Source organism: Peromyscus leucopus, chromosome 3 (genome assembly GCF_004664715.2).
Source record: "Peromyscus leucopus breed LL Stock chromosome 3, UCI_PerLeu_2.1, whole genome shotgun sequence".
Lineage (NCBI taxonomy): Eukaryota > Metazoa > Chordata > Mammalia > Rodentia > Cricetidae > Peromyscus > Peromyscus leucopus.
The window spans coordinates 62,373,001-62,394,054 of NC_051065.1; the positions used below are offsets into that span (position 1 = coordinate 62,373,001).

Below are 21,054 nucleotides of genomic sequence, written 5' to 3' on the forward strand. Positions count from 1 at the left end.
CGTTTTCAATTTTGTATTTTTATTATATATCTGAAAAGATGTCAAAGGTTTTAAAGTTAAAAAGGCTTATGCCATAAAAAGTTATCCTGAGAGAAACAGTGCTAATAAATCCTGCTCAGTAATGAAAATCTTTACAAACTACTATCTCTACTTTGACCTTAAAAAATGCATTGTAATCATACCCAGAGAATCAGCACAGTTCTCTAAAGCATATGCCTTTATCTTCAACCTATTCAGACAATCAATTCCACAATCATTTACACTCTCTTTTATAATTCAACAAGATCATTATAATAAATTAAGGATCTATTTACTGTTCTGACAGAAGTCAGAAACAACAATACAACCAAAAAAACCATTCAAGGTGCTAGTCAGAAATACAAGCATGCGGCACCATCCCTAGACATTCCCATCCAGTAGGTCTGTAGTAAGGCAAAGAAACTGCATTTATAAAAAAAAAAAAAAAAAAAGCTCCACATAATTCTGAAGTTGGAAAATGATCAAGATTTAAGAAGCACTCCACTGGGGTACATGACTGCTCTAACTTTAACCTTCTGGAATGCACAAATTCCATTTCTCTGTTAGGTGTTAAAACTATCCAACTACCAGTATCCAAATATCCCATAAGCTGCTGTTTTCCCTTCTCTAATTCAAAGGCAGTTTGGGATTATTTCATTTCAGAGATGAATTTACATTTTCCTTAACCATTGAGTTTCTCAAATGAAAAATCTTAGTACTAATATTTCTTTAAATAAAAAAAATAAACACAAAGGAAACAGTTTGGATGTTGTCAATGGCCAAGTCAGTCTTCCCAATGTGTACATGGTATTTTATTCTGTTCATTCTCCCCAAAAAACAAACAAACAAACAAACAAACAAACAAAAAAACCTAGTGGAAGTTAATTCCCTGCATCTGCATAACACTTTATGTATGATCATATCCAGCTGATTTTAAATAGTCTTCACTTTCAGAAGATAGATTTTTGAGGTTTATGACCTCTTTCTAAGAAGCAGTAGTGTTCCCATGCACATCCACGTGCCCAGGAAGAAAACAGCACTTTGACCTACCTGCTCATCACCATTGGTGGCATGCCCAGACTGTTCTGCGCCATCACTTTATTTATGCCTTTAAGAGCCACCATTTTCGCTTTCATGATAGGATCTGTAATTGCATCAAAATCTAAAGAAGAAATGTATTTTGACATTACTTATTTCATAGTTCAAGTTCATGGTTCAAAATATACGAGGTGATGAACTTAAGTATCATAACCATTACATAATTTATAGATTCTTATTCTTTCTCGTTTAATAATCATTATTATGTTTCTTCTATGCTACATGGGGGAATCCAAAAGTGGTAACAACCTAACCTTGAATTTAGCTACATTTCAGGTATCCATAAAAGAAGCATACTTATACATTAGTCCTTTAGTAAGTAGAATAAGTCTGTCAGTCTATAGGTAACCATAACAGTAATGTACAATAATGCAATTGTTATTGGTTCAAACTTTTATAGAGCTAATTAGAATGATTTATTTGGGGCTGCAATAAAAGGAATAAGAATTTGCAGTTATTCCCAATACTAAATAATTCCACTAAATTAGTTATCAATTTTTAAAAGAAAATCTACCAACGCCTCTAGGATATACCTACATAATAAAAGTATTGAGAGGATATTGAAAGAATATCTCTTTGCATGTACATGGGAAAAGGAGCAAATGATGCCATTTGTACTACAATGTTGATACAATGCTTTTTTGTTGTCACTATTGTTTAGAAGAAAATATTCTTCAGATATGTGCCCGCTGATTTTTAATTCTTATAAGGCAGGGCACTGAAGAATATGGGCTGCATGGATTTGTATTTTCTTAAAACTAGTAAATCAACAAAAATAAGTTGAAAGGAGCTTCTGTGGGGAAAACAAAAACAACCAAAAAATTACTAACAAACACTTGTACACAAACAAGAAGCTTTATTTCTATCATAATTTTCTTAAATTTTTCTTCTCATGAGTCTGAAAAAAGACTGGTAACAATTGACAGATTAAAAACTAAAAAGAAGGACTAGTTTCCATTAAAAAGGTGAATTGAACGAGGTCACAATTCAAAGTTTTCATCATTTTGACTGACTGGAAGGAATCTAAAACTCCTGTTTTCAGTTTAAAGATCTAAGAAGACAGAAAACTCTCACTGATATACTCCAAATGAAATTTCAATAATGAAATCTTACAAGCATGCTACATATACCCAAATGCCCCCAGTAATGTACTTTGAGATACAAGGAATTTCCTACCAATGTTAGGGAAGAATGGTTCTGACCGCTGACGAATCATGGCTTGCATTTGTCTTTGCTGCTGCTGTTCCTGCCTCTCTTGATCCAAAAGATCTTGTAGAAGCAAAGGCTGTTCCTCTAGAAGGAGCGGCCTCTCTCTGTTCTGCTGGGCTAATGTTTGAGGAATCATTAGCTGTTGCGGTCCAGACATGCCACTGGTGCTGGACTGATCTGTGAGAGGCACAGTTTGATTTGTAGGTTTTCCTGTCCCTAAATTATGGTTCACTGATGACTGACCTTGAATGAATCCTGGATTTACTGGCACACCCTGAGAAAAAACATGGTTTACCCTAGGGACCACTGTTACATTAGAATTCATGGCATTATCCAAAAGAGGGCCAGGTGGTGCTATTAATGTAGGAGGCAAACTTGACCCATGAGTGGATGGTGAAATGGGCATATTTGGTGGGGAAGACCCCAAAGGCCTAATGTCTGAATTATCACATTTCTCATTAGAAAGTAAACTTGAAAGGACTGGAGTTGTTCCGGTTATATCACAAGAGTTCATCACATCCTGAGCAGGCAGAGGAGTAGAGCCTTGAATGGTACTGACACCAGAGCCAGCATTTTCTCGATTGTTTCTTTTCTCAAGCATATCTGGATCAGTAGGCAGCAAAGAAGTCTTTTCCCTGTCACTCGGGTCTGTATGAGCAGAAGCTTGTGAGCACAGAGCATCAGTATCACCTTTACTGTCACCACTTTTCTTAATTTCACTCAGTGTTTCTTCTTTAGGGTGTGGAGATAGGGCTTCTGTCTTTATCTCACTGGTACGAGTGGATTTTTTCTGTGACAAATCGTTATCATTGAGAACCATAGTTTTGTCTTCTTGATCCCTTTTTTTTGGTTCAACCGATAAACATTGATTTTCTAGCTTATCATCAATTGGAACATTAAGATCTAATTCCTCATTGAACATGCTTTTTTTATCCCCTAAGTCAAGTTCCGGATCTGTGTATGCAATGATATCAAATTCCCCTGACCTTAGGAGGTCATCCAGGTTAGGATCATTTGTTTCCAAATTACCTAAAGTGTCCAAGTCATCGCCCTTGCCATCCTCTGTGTCTAAATTTAAATTTTCTAGATCTTCATCATCCAAGTCTTTGACTTCAACTCCCTCAAGGTCTTTCACATCCAGTTCTTTCACAGAAGGGTCATCAGAGTCTAGCTTTTCCTCTAGACCATCAGAAGACTGACTCGTTACTTGTAAGTTATCAGGTACTGTTTCAGCTGGAGTAGATGTAGACAAAGGAGCCTCAGAAAATTCACCACCTAAGGGATGACTTAGAGGCCTCATGACAACAGAAGATTGGTGGGCAGCATGATCTTGCTCTTGCTGAGATGGTGGGACGTGCTCTAAATTTGGATGCACAGGTAGCTGGTTAGGTAGACACTGGGGAGGTTGTCTCACAGGGTCTGTGTGTCTAGGGCCTGGAAAATCAGGTCGGGGAATGAAATTTCCATGTCTGGGATGAGATGGTGACTCTATAACACTGCCAGGAGAAGGAGCGAATGGCAACCGTGACCTTCCTTCAGGAGCTCTATGCCTCAATTCAATAAATGCTTGGCCTAGTATGTTATGCTGCTGAACTGGCAGACCCTGTGGTGAAAAATGCTGAGGAAGCCCAACTGGATTATTTATTGGTGGGTTATTTGAAGGTCTAGGCATTTCCATAGACATTGATCTTCTTATGTGTGGAGGAATTCCAGATCCCTGTATTTGCTGAGGAGGCACATGGAAGCGATCTTGGCTTGGTATGGGACCATGGCTAGCTCCTGGAAATCCAAATCTGAAAGGGGGAAAAAAAAAATACCCAAATAATTAAGAATGACGGTCAATTTAGAATTGAGATGAGGAAAAAAAAAAAAAAAAGAAGTTTTAAGTTAGTCTATAGGTTAAGAAGAAGAAGAAGAAAGAAAGAAATACTACTGCTAAGCCCAACGGCAGTGAAAATGCAAGAGACTCTGAGAGGAATTGGGAGAAGAAAAGATCACAATCACAATACATAATATATGAAAAACTTTTTAAGAGTTTCTTTTTTTTTTTTTTTTTTTTTTTTTTTAAATAGACAAAACTGGGATAGTGCAATGGCTCCATGGGTAAAAGTGCTTGCTCTGTGAACAACCTGAGTGTGACTCCCAGGACACATGAAGGACAGAACCGATCCCACAAAGTTGTTCTCAGGTTACCACGTGTATCTTGTGCCTTGCACACACAAATAGAATTTTAAAAGCAGGAAAGAAAGACAGAAAGAGAGAAAACTTCTTGAGCAAGCGTGACAACCACATTTTGTATATCCTTCACACAAGCAAAAAATGCCTATAATCCTAGTGAGGTTGAAGTGGGAGACTAGAGCTTCCTTAGGGCTCACTAGAAAGCTAGTCTTGTCATATTGGTGAGTTCCAGGTTGAATGAGAGACCTTATCTCAGAAATATAAGGTAAAGAGTGATAGAAGAAGATGCACAAGCATCAACCTCTGACCTCCACATACACATGTATATACAACGTCCCACCCCCCCAAAACAGCAATGGGCACAAACTACAACTAAGTTGTAATAGAAAGGGAAATAAAGAATATAACAGATACAGGTGCAAGATTAAAACTGTGTGTTATGTTAAAGAGCTCTCTCCTTAAAAGACTAGCAAGTCTAGGTTTGTTATACATCTCAGCCCACTTGACAACTCAACTGGATTGCTCAAAGTTTCTAAAGGGAGGCACCTTTCCAATTTGCAACTCTCTGTAAACATCTTACAATGTAAACTAAAAGAGCAAAATGTATTGTTATCATTCATCACATCATAAGAAGCTTCATTAAGATGCAGTAGCTATGGTTTGGAAGATACGATTTGGCTGACATGATAAACTAAATCAGCAGGATTACAGGTATTCTGTCAATATTTAATGACAAAGGGTCTATCAAGAAACTTTAGAGTTCCTAGAGGGAAGAAGTCCATGACCTTTCCTTAGTTAAAAACAATAATGACTGTATCTCACAGTGATGAAAGAAGTAGAAATCTGTAATAACTTCTTGCACAATAATACTATTTGTCCAGTTCCTTCTTCCAACATCAACTTAAATCTAGTGGGAAATTAAAAGCATTACCTAAATCCATGAGGTCTTATCCCCATACCAGCAACCTCTGGGGGATAGGGTCCCCGCTGATCTTTGGGGAAAACTGCATATCTAGGTCCTAGTTGAGGGATAACAGGTGATCGAATATTCCCAGGATAGGGAGGTGGAGGTCGAGTGAAAGCCTGGTTGATGCTCTCTGGCTGCCAGTGTGGAAGGGGCATTGGGTGAGGTGTATCCTGAGGCCCCTTCTCCTGGCGACTAGCAATCTTCTTCTGCTGTTGTTGCTGAAGAATGATTTCACGCAGCTTTTGCCGCTAAATAGAAAGAAATAAACTTGTCGGAATTTATAATTCAAAAGATTTAAAACACTCTCAATGTTTCCATTATGTGACTACATTAATGTTTAAAATTTCAAAATGCTTTAAAGTATTATAAAACACTACTTACATTTAACTACTAAACACACACACACACACACACATGCCCCAAAACCAACAAATGACAACAAAAACTAGTGATTCCTGGGTCTTTTTCCTTGGCCAAATAACCACCATAAAAGAAAAGTTTTCATATTTAAAGATATTCTAACAACTTCATGAAGAATGAAATTAGACCCAGGTTAAATCCAATTTAAAGAATAATTTAAAAAAGAAAGTTTAACATTGTTGAAGAAATTACATTTGTTTTAATGAGGAGCTTCCACAGATAATATATTAAAACATCTGCAAACACTATGTTTACCTGTCTCAGTTTCTCTGTGTCAGCTTGAGACATGTTCACAGTGTTCTGTGTATCAGTTCCTCCCGAAGTTGCCACGGGCCCAGGAAGCTGGGAGACACTGGAGAACTGCTGTCCTTGGGAGCTTATGGGAAGGTTTGAAGATGTGCTGAAGTTTCCTTCTGACCCAGGACCTGGACGGTCAACAAGGTCATGGACAACTTGACTAGTTCCAAAAGAGTCAGACTGAGGCCTGGGAGTCATTGGAGGCTGCTCATAGGGATCACGAGCAGCAGATGGGGAAGCACGGTTGAATGTGTCTGTAAGGCCAGGCCCAGGTAGCCTGGGTGTCTGGGAGCACATATCAGGTGGCCTTATCAAAGGGCCAGGTAAACCTGGTACTCGGTTTTGTGCTGCTTGCAAAAAAGGATCCTGGTTTGGCATGAGAGCTGGTCTTGCACTGGAGGACCTATTAAAACCGTCTGAAGTCCTTGGCCTTGGTGTTGCTGGTGGCTGAGAATAGGAAACAGAAATCCCAGGTCTTGGCGTTCCGAGATGATGAGCATATGGATCAGAGTGTCTCTGATTTACCACAGATGTAACAAACATGTCTGTCTGTGGAGAAGGCCTGGGAGTTGGTGGCTGCTGACTATATGGATCAATAGTGTTAGGCCGGGGAGTACCAGGAGGTTGAGAATAAGGGTCTGGATTGGATCGAGCAGTTCCTGAGGTTTGGGAATAAGAATCGATACCAGGGCGGGGAGTTCCTGGGGCTTGTGAATATGGGTCCTGAGATGTTGACCTTGATATGGTTCCAGGCTGAGAAAAAGCCCTTGAAGAATGAGTAAAAGAGTCACTCATTGCTGGGTGTGGAGTTAGGGGAGGCTGGCTATATGGATCATTTGACTGATTATGAGAAAAACTATCTACAGGCCTCGGTGTCAAGGCAGGCCTTTCATAAGGGTCAATAGAGAGTCGTCTTGATGCCTGTGACACAGATCCATATGGATCCTGAGATGGAGGAGGGTGCAGTGGGGTCTTAAAAGGCCCATTATCCAGTGGGGTAGGTGTCAGCAAAGGTCGTGCATATGGGTCAGGTAGCCGTTGTCTTTGAAAGGCATCTGCTCTAGGAGATGGTTTAGTAAAGTGATCCATGGTGCCAGCTGCTAGAGGACCTTTTGTAGTTTGTTCGGAAACCACAGGGGATCGAGGAAGGCTAAAAGGTTTGGGAAACTGATCTGTCATCATGGGCCTAGGTGTATCTGGAGGCTTTGCATAAGGGTCACTGTTTGTCATGGCGGAAGCACATAAATCTCTGGCTGGGGATGGCCTAGTGGCTGATGTTTCATTCATCTGAATAGACCTCGGTACTGAAGATAGAGGCACACAGTTTTCCACTGGTGTAACAGAACTTCTTCTGGGAAAACTATGGCCCCCAGGAGGTGGTCTAGGAGTACCAACCATTTTTGCGTAAGGATCCACTGGAGATGGTGGTCTGGAGTGAGATGATCCAGGTGAGAACATCTGTGGAGAAGGTGGCTGAGAACTCTGGGACTGAGAAAGACATTCCTGAATGGGTATCCGGGATGGTGTTGAAGGAGGGGGTGGAGGTTGTGGCTTGACAAACACATCATCTGAAGGTGTGGAAGCAGGGGCACTGGGTAAGTGTTTGGAGAATAGGTCTTTTTGGAATGTCTGTGCAGGAGATGCATTTCCATTGCCAGGCTGAGGTGTCAAGGGACTTTGTGCTCCACTACTTGGAGTATCTGAACCAGAAGGTACTAGAAGGTGCTGAGAACTGAGTTGCTGCTGCTGCTGTTGCTGCTGTTGCTGTTGTTGCTGCTGCTGCTGCTGCTGCTGCTGCTGCTGCTGCTGTTCATTCTTCACCTGTTCCAGCTTCTGTGTGGCTTCAATTTTAGCTTGTTGCTTACTTTTCTGACGCATTTGCTGTTAGGACAGGAAAAAAAGAACATAAAGAAGAAAACAACTATCATGGAGAGAAAGGCAGCACAAAGTTCATCACCTGATGTCAGTACCTTGCACACTGCTTCCTAGTTCATAAATTCTTAATAACAAAAGAGATATCATCATAGCATGTCCCATTCATGCCTGGAGCAGTATATTATCTGTAATAGTTCAATAAATATCTAAGACCAATTTGAATATATACTTTACCAAAAGGGAAATCTATTTTAATACTCCAAGTTCTATTAGGATCTATAATCTGAAATGGCACAAATACCTCTCTTTCTCAAAAAGCAAAAATGCAATTTAAAATCCAAATCATCCAAATACCTGTCTAAATTTCCATTCCTGTTCATGCTCCGATTCTCTCTGCTTTAAAGGGTCTTTAAAAAGATCCGAATCGATGCGGGAGCTGGGATCAATGCTGTCTTGCTGTTGTTGCCTTTTCATAGAATCGTTTGACATCTGAACTTTATTAATGCGTAAAGCAGCTCTGTTATCTCTGGCTTTTTGCTTTGATAAAAAGAAAAAAAATATGTCCCAGTGTTTTTAAGATATAAAAGTTGTGTTAAATAGTTGAAATATCACTCTTGAAAACTTACAATCTCTCTCTGTTAAAAAAGAACCTGGATAGTATCCCATCTCCACATGCTACTACCAGGTAAAGACAATTCTATATATGTACTTTAAGTATGGTAAGAAATCCCAGTGTAATAGAATATATTTTACTATAATTCAAACACATCGTTAGAACAAAGAAATAGCATGAACCTCAATTTAAAGAAATGAAATTAAAACAGCTGGAAATCTGAAAATTACCATCAAGGAAAATTAGACATAAGAAAAACAAATTCTATCATTACTAAATTTAAGGTAAAACAAACCATAGAATTATCCCTCAGGCCTGCCCCTCATTAGCTCCACCCAAAGTTATCATTATAACTGAAAACTGGTGTGTGGAAGATCTTGTAGATAACAATAGAATTTTTTTCCCACAAGGCTTTGCAGCTGTGGCTCCAGCTGAAGCAAGGGTTCAGTCAAGCTCCTCAGGAGAAAATAAGTCACTATCTGAACTGTGAATTCTCTTAATCATTTCCAGCTATGGAGATATTTCAGAACTCCTTAAAGGAAGTGTGTTTCTTTCAAGATGTATAAAGATTCTTTTGTAAATCTCATACATAAAAAAAGAAAATGAATCTCATCTTCAAATGCAGTACTATCTTTTAAAGAGATAAAACACTTTTAAGATGAGATGAATTAATTGTGCCCTTAAAACACTCTGGTCTGTTAAAAAATGTTCTGTTTTTTAGTAAAAGGAAAGAAAGAAAAATAAGTTAATATAACTTTAAAATAAAACTAACTGCTAGTTTTCTAAGTATTAACAAGTATTTCTATTCATTACTTCATTAAAATAAGTTTCAAATATTGTGCTTAAAGATCTAACACATAGGAATTATTTAAATACCACATATGGTGCTCTTTCCTGAGAGCTGGCTTTTCTCCACAACTTGGCAATTTGTTTCACTCGAGTAGTCCAATCTGCAAAATCACAGAGGACACACTTTCAGGAATATGGTGATACAGTGTTGCAATAAAAGCTACTAATAAACTGGCTATCATCTTATTCAGATCATACTTTAAACACAAAACAGGTTGAGTATTAAAAATCTGAAAATCAGAAATCATCTAAAATTCAAAATGTTTTGAGTTCCAACCAGAAATCTCAGCTGGTGATTCAGTCTTAGCCTTAACAAAGCACACTCAAAATGATACAGAAAATTATCTTTCAGGCTTTATGTACCAGGCATAGATAAAATAAATGAAGATCTTGTTTGGGCTTGCATTCCAAGTATAAGATATTCCTATGATAGGGAATGGAGAGAGGGGGCTCAGTGTAAGTTAAGATCACCAATGGCTCTTCCAGAGGACCCAGGTATGAGTCCTAGTATCCACATGGGGCTCACAACCATCTGTAACTATAGCTCCATGGGATCCAATGCCCTCTTCCAGCCTCTGTGGAAACCAGGCATCCTGTGGGGGAGAGGGTGCTCATGACCTCCCACACCTACCTGGGGAGCTACTGACAGTTGATGGATCTAGGGGAAGAAGAATCCATTTCCTTTATGGGAAAATTTCCTTTACGGGTATGACCCGTAAGGAGGTAGACAATGCTTCAGTGGCTGGATCCTATACCCAGGAGCATATAGGCACCACAAACGGGACTCAGTGGGTTGTGTTTTGTTTGTTTGTTTGTTTGTTTGTTTGTTTGTTTAAAGGAGGACACAAAGTCGGAAGGGGACTAGGGGTGAATCTGGAAGGGGTGGAGGAGGAAGAATGGATAACACTGATGATCAAAATACATGAGAAGGTCTCAAAGAATAAAAATGTACTTAATTAAAAAAAAAGAATTGCATAGCATTAACTACCTCATACTTGAGCACTGATAGGACCTAGAAAACTGACAATCTCATAAATTAAAGAAAGTTTTGGGAAATATACAAATGAGCACAAGGCCTAGGTATATTAAGTACTAAAGGAATCTGCGTTTCGGACAACCAGGTCAGATAAACATTTGATGAAACAAAGACTTTCTAGTGTATTCTTCAAAACAAAGGCAAGGTGTTCAAGAGAAAGCTGTTAAACATCATACATAGTACATCCATGACTGACCTGGGAATTCTTCCTTTAAATGAGGGAAATTAATATTTGTGTAGAGAACTGGTGCTACTGTTGCCATCTCACCCAGAGCCTCCTCCTTCTCCCACTTCAGTGTGCTTCTCTGGGCATTTGACATGGTGTCATTTTCTCCTTCCATAGAGGGAGCTGGCACCCAGGAACTGTTAGGATCACTTGCAATTGCATTAAATGCTGGACTTTTATCCCTGGAAAAATAACAAAACACTTTCATCACTTCATCAACAAGGAAAGTTTCTACTAATACTGTGCTCAATACTACTCTAGTTAGGATTTGTTACAAAATAACTTTAAATATGGTTGATGATCTTAAGGAAAACTCACAGTAATTGTAACAAATACTAATATCATGAATAATAATTTAAAACATTAAGATAGAACAAAGGTTGTTATAATTTAAGTTTCTACAGAAAGTAAGATTTTTAAATACCTGACATCAGAATAAGGGGATTGTGCTATAGCAGGGAATGTCCCCAATCCACTTCCAGGAGGCAAAGAATTATGTGGAAGATGAGGACTGGGTCCAATAAGGCCATTCATGAGTGGCATCCGGGAAAAAACATCTTGAAGGAGGAAAAACAACCATTTAATTTACTTTGTAAAATATTCATAAATGACAAGTGGCTGAAATACTTAACAATTTAATACTATTTTAAAGTAGTAATTTTTTCAACATTATACTATATAATACAGATTAAAAGGTGATGTACTTGATTACAAAATTTTGAAATGTGGTCAAACTCTGTAGCTTCACAAAACCTTAAAGCACCTATGTATTCCTCCATTTAAGAGAAGAGATGTGGAAGTAAAAAAGATTGTTAAATGTCACATGAGTAAACAGGAACACATCTCTCCTTCAATATTTATTTAAATAACTTTTAGAGACAAGAACTTGCCACATAGCCCAGACTGTCCTAGAACTGCAGTCTTGCCTCAGCCTTAGAGTACTAGAGTTCACCACACCTGCCTCACAGTTTCGTGAATCATTTTCAACTCTACCACACCTATCTAAGTTATACTAGTTTATAAAAAGAACCATTTTGAGGATCACTTCATAGAAAAAAACTGAACACTTATCTAACTTACATGAAGAAACATCCACTTACTTTATCTCGACCTTCTTGAAATTCCCTTTTCTGCTTCTTAACTTTCTGTATTACTATTAACAACACTACATTGTCTCACTTTCTTCTCACTCTAAATGCAAATTAACGTGTACAATCTGTCTCTAACAAGACCATATCAGAGTTTTGCACTCACTCTCTCTATCCTTTTTACTTTTACCTAACTTTTAAAAAGGGAAAAGATAAGCTGGGAGGTGGTGGTACATGCCTTTAATTCCAGATTTCAAGAGGCAGAGGCAGGTGAATCTCTTGAGTTTGAGGCCAGAGCAGATCCAGAACAGCCAGGGCTACACAGAGAAACCCTGTCTAAAGAGGGGAGGGACTAATAAGAAACATTACAATTGACTATTGTAAGTTAGGTGGGCTGAGCACAGACTTATACTTCAGTATATACCCCAGGAATCTATACTCTGCTAGCAATATGATTCTCTGGGGAAAAAAAATATCTCATTCTCCATAACTCCAGTTTGTAACACTAGAAAATTAACATGTATTCTTTCATCTATGGAGTTGACTAATTGCAACTGCCTACAAGTCAGAAGGAGGTATTTATGTCTCATTCTACCAAAATAAAAGCCATGTATTTTACTGCCTAAATAAAGGCACACATACAATGAATGGTGGAAGGAAAAGGAGAGTATCCCTTTCCACATGATTTTAATGAATTGTCTGAAAAATCTTGAGTTATGGATTGTTTGCTTATATTATTTAATTCACTTAATTTTTACTCTCTCTCACATCCATTCAATAGATTACTAGAATTCTATTTTTCATGTGTATGTGTGTTCACCTTTGTATGGATGCATGTGCACACAAGGGTGTGAAGGTTCAAAGTTGCTGTCCAGTATCTCTCAACTAATCTCCATTTTGTTTATCGAGGCAAGGGTCTTCCTGGAAGCCAGAGTTGAACAATTCTAGCTAGTTTAGCCAGTCAGCTTCCTCTCAGGAACCTCACTCCTTGTTCCACCCAGTCTCTGCCTCCCAACGGCTGGGATTAGAGGTGGGCCTGGTGGGCTACCACACTCTCCCAGCTTTTATGTGGGGGCTGGCTATCTGAACTCTATCTAATCCTTACACTTGTATGGCAACTGTGTTATCCACTGGGCCATCTCTCTAGCCCATTACTACAATTTTTATTTCCAAATTGATTTCCAATATTGACACCAGAACCTACCAAACAGGTTAATTTATAACATCATTTCATCAGTATGAGTCTTCACTGGTTCTGAGAAGCCTGGATGAAAAGGGCTAACTGCCTCGGCCCAGTTTCCATAGATATGTCAATAACCTAGCACTAATATCCATTTCTAATTTGATCTTTCTAGGCACTATTTACCTCCATCTTCTGCTCTAGAAAATATAAAAGTTGCCGGGCGGTGGTGGCCCACGCCTGTAATCCCAGCACTCGGGAGGCAGAGGCAGGCGGATCTCTGTGAGTTCGAGGCCAGCCTGGGCTACCAAGTGAGTTCCAGGAAAGGCGCAAAGCTACACAGAGAAACCCTGTCTCGAAAAAACAAAATATATATATATATATAAAAGTTGTCATTCTTGACTGCCTGTCACTATATGTATGTATGTGTGTTTATGTGTGTATATATATCATGATCACACATTTTTACCCTTAAATTGGAACTAACATTATTTCAAACATGAACATTGAAATCTAGGTGTTTTATGCAGCTCTACTTGAATTATACTTCTCTGTAAGTCAATGGTATGATTAAAGTCTATAATCTTATATAGGCTACAGGCTCAGGAGGATGGTCAACCTTTTATTCATCTTTTTTTCCCCCCTATATTTTGGTTTTTTTGAGATAGGGTTACTCTATGTAGCCCTGGCTGTGCTGGAACTCATTCTATAAACCAGGCTGGCCTTAAATTTAGAGATTTGCCTGCCTCTGCCTCCCGAGTCATGGTATTAAAAGTTTGCACCACTACCACCTGGCTATCTTTTCTTTTTAATCATCCTAAATTTTTTTTTAAAAAAAATAAGATTGTGTAATGAAGTAATTTCCCTAACAACTAAGGTCTTTATAAATGTGTACATTTGTAACTGATTTGATCTCTAAAATATATATACTTTCAACTATAAAATACATGAAGAAAATTTGTCTTTATATATTGACAAGAAAAATACTGAAGAATTCTTAATCATTTAAAAGCATGAGAAAACAACTGCAGTGGGTATCAACCTTCCTAATGCTGTGACCCTTTAATACAGTGTCTCAAGTTGTGGTGACTCCCCAGCCATAAAATTATTTTCGTTGCTACTTCATAACTGTAATTTTGCTATTGTTATGAATCATAATGTAAATAGTTTGGAGATAAGAGATTTGCCAAAGGGGATGTGACCCACAGGTTGGGAACTGATGATTTTAACAGTTAAGGCAAGAGTTTTGCCCAATTGTAAATTCAATGTTTAGTCTGGAAAACCTCAAGGTAGATTTATATTTAACAACTAAACTGGTCAAAGTCTAAGTATTTCCAGTATTTATGCTATGGAATTTTTTGTGTATTCAAAAAATGAACAACAGTCGGGCGGTGGTGGCACACGCCTTTAATCCCAGCACTCGGGAGGCAGAGCCAGGCGGATCTCTGTGAGTTCGAGGCCATCCTGGGCTACCAAGTGAGTTCCAGGAAAGGCGCAAAGCTACACAGAGAAACCCTGTCTCAAAAAACAAAAAAAAAAAAAAAAGAACAACAAAGAGAATTTATTAATAAATTTAATTACATATGAAAAGTAGTACAAGGTTATAAAGATATCATTACATTATCCAGTACACCAAAGCATTATCAAAGGACACATATGTTATTCTCTTCAGTTATTAAAATATGCACTTCCTGGGTACTGTGGTGTACACCTTTAATCCCAGCACTCTGGAGGCAGAGACAGGTGTATCTCTGTGAGTTTGAGGCCAGCCTGGTGTATAGAGTAAGTTCCAGGACAGCCAGGGCTATACAAAGAAACCATATCTCAGAGGAAACAACAACAATAAAAACCAAAAAAAAAAAAAAACCATGTACTGTCTGTAGAATCCTAAAGTCCTTTCATGGGGAGTTGATACCAATAGCTCTAAATCTCAAGATCTATTCCTATAGATCTTAATTCTTGATTATCGTATTTCAGCTCTCCAGAAAGGAAAAAAACTGAAATCTTGAACCCGTTTTACACTGCAAATCGTTACTAGTAGATAAAAGAAAATTGGCCAAACAAAATGGGCAAATTTCTAAAAAATGTCACAGGAATTTAAAAATGGGCAAAAGCTACTGATTGACTCCGAATATAGGTCCTATGATGAACAGAATGAGAGTCAAATCTTTGAGGAGATCACAATCTAAACAGACAAACTAACATCCCAGAAAGCATTTATATTTGTGCCACACACTGCAAATAAAAGCACATGGGGATAGAGATAAGCATGTTTCCGCTCTGAGGAAATAACAGTAAAACTGAGACCAGATTTGTTGAGTTCAGTTGTAGCATGAACCAAAGAGAGTAGTCAAGTGAGGATGAGCAGAATGAAAAGTGAGTTAGGGTGGGACTGGGGAAAGAAGAGAGGCCAAGCACCATTATAATCTCACTACTGGAGAAAAGGAGTAAGTCTGTTCTAGTCTCAAGATGAATAATGTGAGTTAGAGAATTTCATGGAGCTTGACTGGAAGTAGTATTTTTCAATCATTAGCAAAGTGGGTTTTCTCCTATAAGTTTGTGTTATGTGGCACTAAGGAACAGGGGTGCGTGTGTGTGTGTGTGTGTGTGTGTGTGTGTGTGTGTGTGTGTTACCATGCTGCAGCTGGAGAGATACATCACTTAGTAAGGTGCTTGAAGAGCATAAGAAGCTGGGAGAGAGGGAGGGAGAAGGCTGAGTGGATAAAGGCACTGCTTGTTGCCAAGCCTCAGTACGCAAGTTGGATCCCCAGGATGCAAATGATGGAACCTACTCCTGCAAGTTGTCCTCTGCTTTCCACACATGTGCCAGAGTGTATGTGCCCACACAGCCATACACACAGAGAAATAAATTAGAAAAAAGAATTCATGGGGCTCCAAAAATGAACCAGAAAGATGGTTCACTGGGTAAAGGCCCTTCTCACCAATTTGGACAACCTGAGTTAAATCTCTGAGAACCACATGGTGGAAAAAGAGCCTTGATTCCCATACATTGCCCTCTGAGTGCTGCATATCACTCTCTCTCTCTCTCTCTCTCTCTCTCTCTCTCTCACACACACACACACACACACACACAAGCTTGAGCACAAACACTCTACACACTCAATAGGTAAATATAATAAATATAAAGCTGAGTATTGTGGTGCTCTCAACAAACAACCAAACTAGATAGCTCTTGAGGAACCCATCTTGTGTGCACACCTTCACATATACTTGCAAATACACACACAAACGGAACCATGCTTAGAAAGTAATAGCATACCCTGATTGTGCATTGGCAATAGCTGTGGTGGATGGGGAGGTTGTGGTAATGGAGCTGGCTGAGTGGTAGCAGGACTAAGTACAGCAGTAAACAAGTCTTCAACATCCTTTCCTCCAAGCTCTGGGTAAAATAATCACAGAAAACATGAAAATTATTAGGACTCATTCAATGGGGAATGCCATCTTTTTATAAAGTGAAACAACAGAATACAAACATACCTGGAATTTTATATAACTTTCCAAGAATTGCTCCTAGAATAAAAAAATACTAATAATTATCTATACAATATAGGGATATAAAATAGCATTTAATTAATAGAAAAAATATGAAAACAAGTCCAAACATAAAATTGCATGCAAAAAGCTTTGAAAGTCATATTTACTCATGTCTTTTAGAAAGCCTAGATGTAGGGCAAATATTTTACCATCTGTGACCATTTTGTCTAGCTCAGGACTGAGGATCCCATCTAGCTGCTCTTCACTTAATGGTCGTGAACTCTGACTGACACTTGGCTGAGGCAAAGAGGAAGCATCATCAGCGATGGGGCCAATATCTAAAAGAATAAGGTAAATAAATGAAAAGGTGAGTCCAGCACATGCACAAAATGAACAACATTATCTATATGCATTAATACACACATTGAATTAAAAGAAGCCTACACTTCTGAAATATAATTGTCAGGATTCTAGTAGTACTTTGGTTAGGCTATAACTAAATTTAGCTACAAGGTATCTATGAGTTTATATGACACTTGACATTTTCTTTTCTTCAAAATAAGTACATTTCCTGAGGAACAAAAGACACACTGATTTCAACTTGGCAACATCTGCAAAATTTAACTCAATTAAGAATCCATAAGACGCCATTACATGAAAAACTGTTCTAATTTGGAAAACAGTGGTATCATCAGGTCAACTGTCAAATACAACATGTGAAGCAGGATAGACTCAGTTACAGCAGGATACAGCTTAATCATCTTTTGTAAACGATTTCAATTATAAATTATTTTAAAATATTTTAGTTACAATCTGAAAATATAAATTATGTTCATCACCTTATAACATATAATAATGGGAGCCTATCATCTTTTTCTTTCTCAATGCCATTAGTCTTACATTTTAGTCTGCTTTTATTTAATTTTGTATTAGAAACTATTTAGAACAAAACCATTCATTAAAATTATTAAGGAAGTCATTGAAAGCACTATGCTTTAGCTGTACACAAGAAGGAAAAAGCAATGTATGGATTAGTGATGCATTAGCACTACTAATAAACACGCATGCACCTACAGGCTGCCAGCTGAGACCGCTACTAAGAAAGACTACTTCTAGTCAGTGCCATCCATTGCTCAGTTCTTACCAAAAGGGAAGGGTGAGCTCCCAACCTGGAAAGTGCATAAATCAAGACCTACAAGACCCAAACCAAATAAAATGGATGATTACCACAGAAGTGGGAAGGAAGGGAAAACACACAAAAAGAGGAGAAAGTGCAGCAAGACTTTTAAGGCAACATGCCTTAAATCTGATGCAATTAGAAGGGTATCAGAAATGGGCCAACTTGCTATGCCCCCTCCTAAAGCCAGTCAAGGAAGATCAAATACTGGCTTCGACACAGTCCAAAAAAAAAACAAAAACCAAAGCAAAACATCAAAACCACTTCTGCTTCCATTATCGGGAAAAAATAAAACTGTTCCACATCCATACACCTCTTTAAATCACAGAACAGAAATCAGGCAAACAGTATTCATGTATACCTGAATGATCAACTGATTTTGCAAGATCATCTGAGATTATTCCAAGAATGTCATCATCTGTGTTTAAGACTTCAGAAATATCAGCTAATGGGTCATCAGCAGTACCTAAATATAGTAAGTATATGAAAATTAAGTATTTTCCTAGACATGAAATTCTAAAATGTCCTAAGTACCTAGAATACAGCAGCTGCTGAGGCAACTGGCAGAATGATAAAAATTTAAGACCATCACTACCTTAAGGAATTAAAAGCAAGATACTTATCTTTTGATTAACAAAACATTAAAAATTCAGATTTGGTTTTCAAGACTGATGTATATTGACAAAAGAAATAAAAATTGGAAGACCATTAAGCAATAAAAATAAAATAAAAATCTTATAAAATAAAAATTAATTCATTAGTTAGGTGGCATAACTAAGAATGGCATCTAGAAAATACAGTACAATTTTAAAAAACATGAAAAACAGACTTAGTATTTTGAAATTTCTAGCAAAGCACAAGCCAGGTATCCACTACTACTACTACTATTTCTTTTCTTGTTTGAATACTCATTAATTGTTCACTTACAACTATTTTAATATCAAAGAACTGTGTCTATGGACATTGTCCAAGCTACTGGAACAAGACAGAACTGTTAACAAATGACTTGTTCTCATAGGGCTCAGTTCCTCATAAATAACACTAAAGTAAGGAAATAAAGTAGGCTCTGAGTGATCTATTTGAAGAATAGGCAGAAATGTCATGTCCAGAGATGACTGGCCACAGATAGATTTTGTTACATTCAGTTTTTCGCTATGACATTTCATACATGTGTATTATGCTTTGAACACACTGCCTTCTGTCCCCGCAGTCTCTCTTATACTCTCTGTACATGCATACACATATGCACGTGTATACGCACATATATTTGATAGTTTCCCAAGAGCAAACATGATGTATTTGTTATCTAACCTTCCTGTAACCACCTCCCTATAGTTTTATAGTCCTTTCTCTCCCTAGATAAATCCCACCGACTTTCAGTTCATACACACATACATACACACACACACACACACACACACACACACACACACACACACACAAGTGCACGTTTTCTATACATTATTTTCTTAAATGTAAATTTTGGATATGAGAAAAAAAATGTGACATTTGTTTTTCTCATTCTGGGGTATTTTGCTTAACATGATTTCCAGTTTCATTTTCCATTATATGTATGTGCATGTGAGTATGCATGTGCAAAGTTTTCTTGTAAAGTTATTTGTTGATGGATATCAGCCTACTTCCACATCTTTGGTATTGTGAGGCTACAATAAATATAAATGTGTAAGTATTTCTGTGGGAAGTTGACTTCAGTTCTTTCAGATATATACTGAGTAGTAGCACAACTGACCCATATACTAGTTCATAATGATTTTCACAGTGGCTGTACTACTTTCCATTACCACCAGCAGTCTCTCAGAGTCCCATTTCTACTGCATCCTCATCAGCACATGTTTGTTGCTATTTTCTTAACCGAGCCATTCTGACTAGAATAAGGTGGAATCCCAGTAGTTTCAATCTGCATTACCTGCCCCTCCTCTCATTTTCTTAGACAGGGTCTCACTATGTAGCTTTTGCTGTCCAGGACTGCATATGTCTGCCCTTGAATTCACAGAAATTTGCTTGCCTCTACCTCTCCAGGGCTGGGTTAAAAGATTGTGCCATCACATTCAACTAATTTCCTGTTCTTGATGGCTAAGCATGTTGAACACTTTTCATGTATTTACTAAACACTGATAATTCTTCTTTTGGAAACTTTCTAAGTCGCTTCCTCGTTGATTAACTTTTCTGGGGGAGGGGGTGGTATTTAGTCTTTAGTTCTTTTAGATCTCTGTGAGGGTTTTTTGTTTGTTTGTTTGGTTTTTCAAGACAGGTTTTCTGTGTAATTTTGGTGCTTTTACTGGAACTCACTCAGATTCGCCTGCCTCTGCCTCCCACATGCTGGGACTAAAGGTGTGCACCACCACCGCCCAACAGCCTTTAGTTCTTTATGGAGTCTATATATTAATTCTGTCAGATACATAGTAGAAAATGATTTACTCTAATTCTGTAGGCTATCCACTCTACTGAGTGTTTCCTATTCTGTGCAGCTCCATTTCATTCAATCTTATTTGTTGTATCTGGAATTATTTTCTACACTATTAGTGTCATTTTGAGCCTAATATCTTCATGATTAGAGAATCATGAAGAGATGTTGAACTTTGCTTTCTATGGCTATGTTTAAGTTGTTAATAGTCTCTTGATTTGGGTGGTGGTTGTGCATGCATTTAACCTCAGCACCTGGGAGGTGGAGGCAGAGGCAAGAGAGTTCAAGGCCAGACTGGTCTACAAAGCAAGTTTCAGGAGAGGAGAGAAGAAGAGAGGGAGGGAGATAGATAGATAGATAGATAGATAAATAGATAGATAGATAGATAGATAGATAGATAGATAGATAGATAGATAGATAGAAGGAGAGATAGAGAGACAGACAGAGACAGAATATCTCATGACTTAACTGATAGGTAATATGTGACTAAGAACTTACAATATTCAGCACTCTCTAGCCTTTTATAGTATGATTTTCCAAGTATCTCCTAATTATCCATTGAATTTCCTCTGTACTTGCTAAGTCTCCTTTTTTTATCACTAATTTCATCTCCTTTTTCATCACTATGGATCTTCTGTCTTTTTTTATTAATATGATTAAAAGTTTGTTAAGACTCTTTCTCTTCTAAAAAATTACATTTAGTACAGGGGAAGGAGGGAGAGAGCATGCACATGCCTCAGTCTATGTGAGGAGGTCTGAGGAAAGCTTGTAGGAATTGGTTCTCTCCATCCACTATATGTCTCTTAGGGATCAAACTAAGGTCATCAGCTTAGCAGCAAGCAGAGGTAAGAAGATCTCTATAGAGCTGGAGGTCAGCCTGGTCTATACAGCAAGTTCCAGATC

General features: G+C 38.0%; 1 protein-coding gene across 17 annotated transcripts in view; it reads right to left on the reverse strand.

Moving 5' to 3' along the window:
- The window catches only part of Kmt2c (lysine methyltransferase 2C), a 231,185-nt gene that overhangs the window by 39,232 nt on the left and 170,899 nt on the right, over positions 1 to 21,054 (reverse strand). For 11 of the 17 annotated variants that reach the window (XM_028879484.2, XM_028879492.2, XM_028879499.2 and 8 more), the window contains 13 exons: positions 18,088 to 18,192; positions 17,694 to 17,741; positions 16,717 to 16,887; positions 16,553 to 16,585; positions 16,335 to 16,454; positions 11,211 to 11,343; positions 10,757 to 10,968; positions 9,552 to 9,625; positions 8,417 to 8,599; positions 6,146 to 8,068; positions 5,435 to 5,718; positions 2,293 to 4,118; positions 1,069 to 1,180 (listed from right to left, as the gene is read on the reverse strand). In XM_028879484.2, coding sequence (XP_028735317.1) covers positions 1,069 to 1,180; positions 2,293 to 4,118; positions 5,435 to 5,718; positions 6,146 to 8,068; positions 8,417 to 8,599; positions 9,552 to 9,625; positions 10,757 to 10,968; positions 11,211 to 11,343; positions 16,335 to 16,454; positions 16,553 to 16,585; positions 16,717 to 16,887; positions 17,694 to 17,741; positions 18,088 to 18,192 — 5,224 coding nt within the window. The remainder of the gene's footprint in view (positions 1 to 1,068; positions 1,181 to 2,292; positions 4,119 to 5,434; positions 5,719 to 6,145; positions 8,069 to 8,416; positions 8,600 to 9,551; positions 9,626 to 10,756; positions 10,969 to 11,210; positions 11,344 to 16,334; positions 16,455 to 16,552; positions 16,586 to 16,716; positions 16,888 to 17,693; positions 17,742 to 18,087; positions 18,193 to 21,054) is intronic. The other 6 variants (XM_028879490.2, XM_028879491.1, XM_028879488.2 and 3 more) reach the window with 5 other exon arrangements.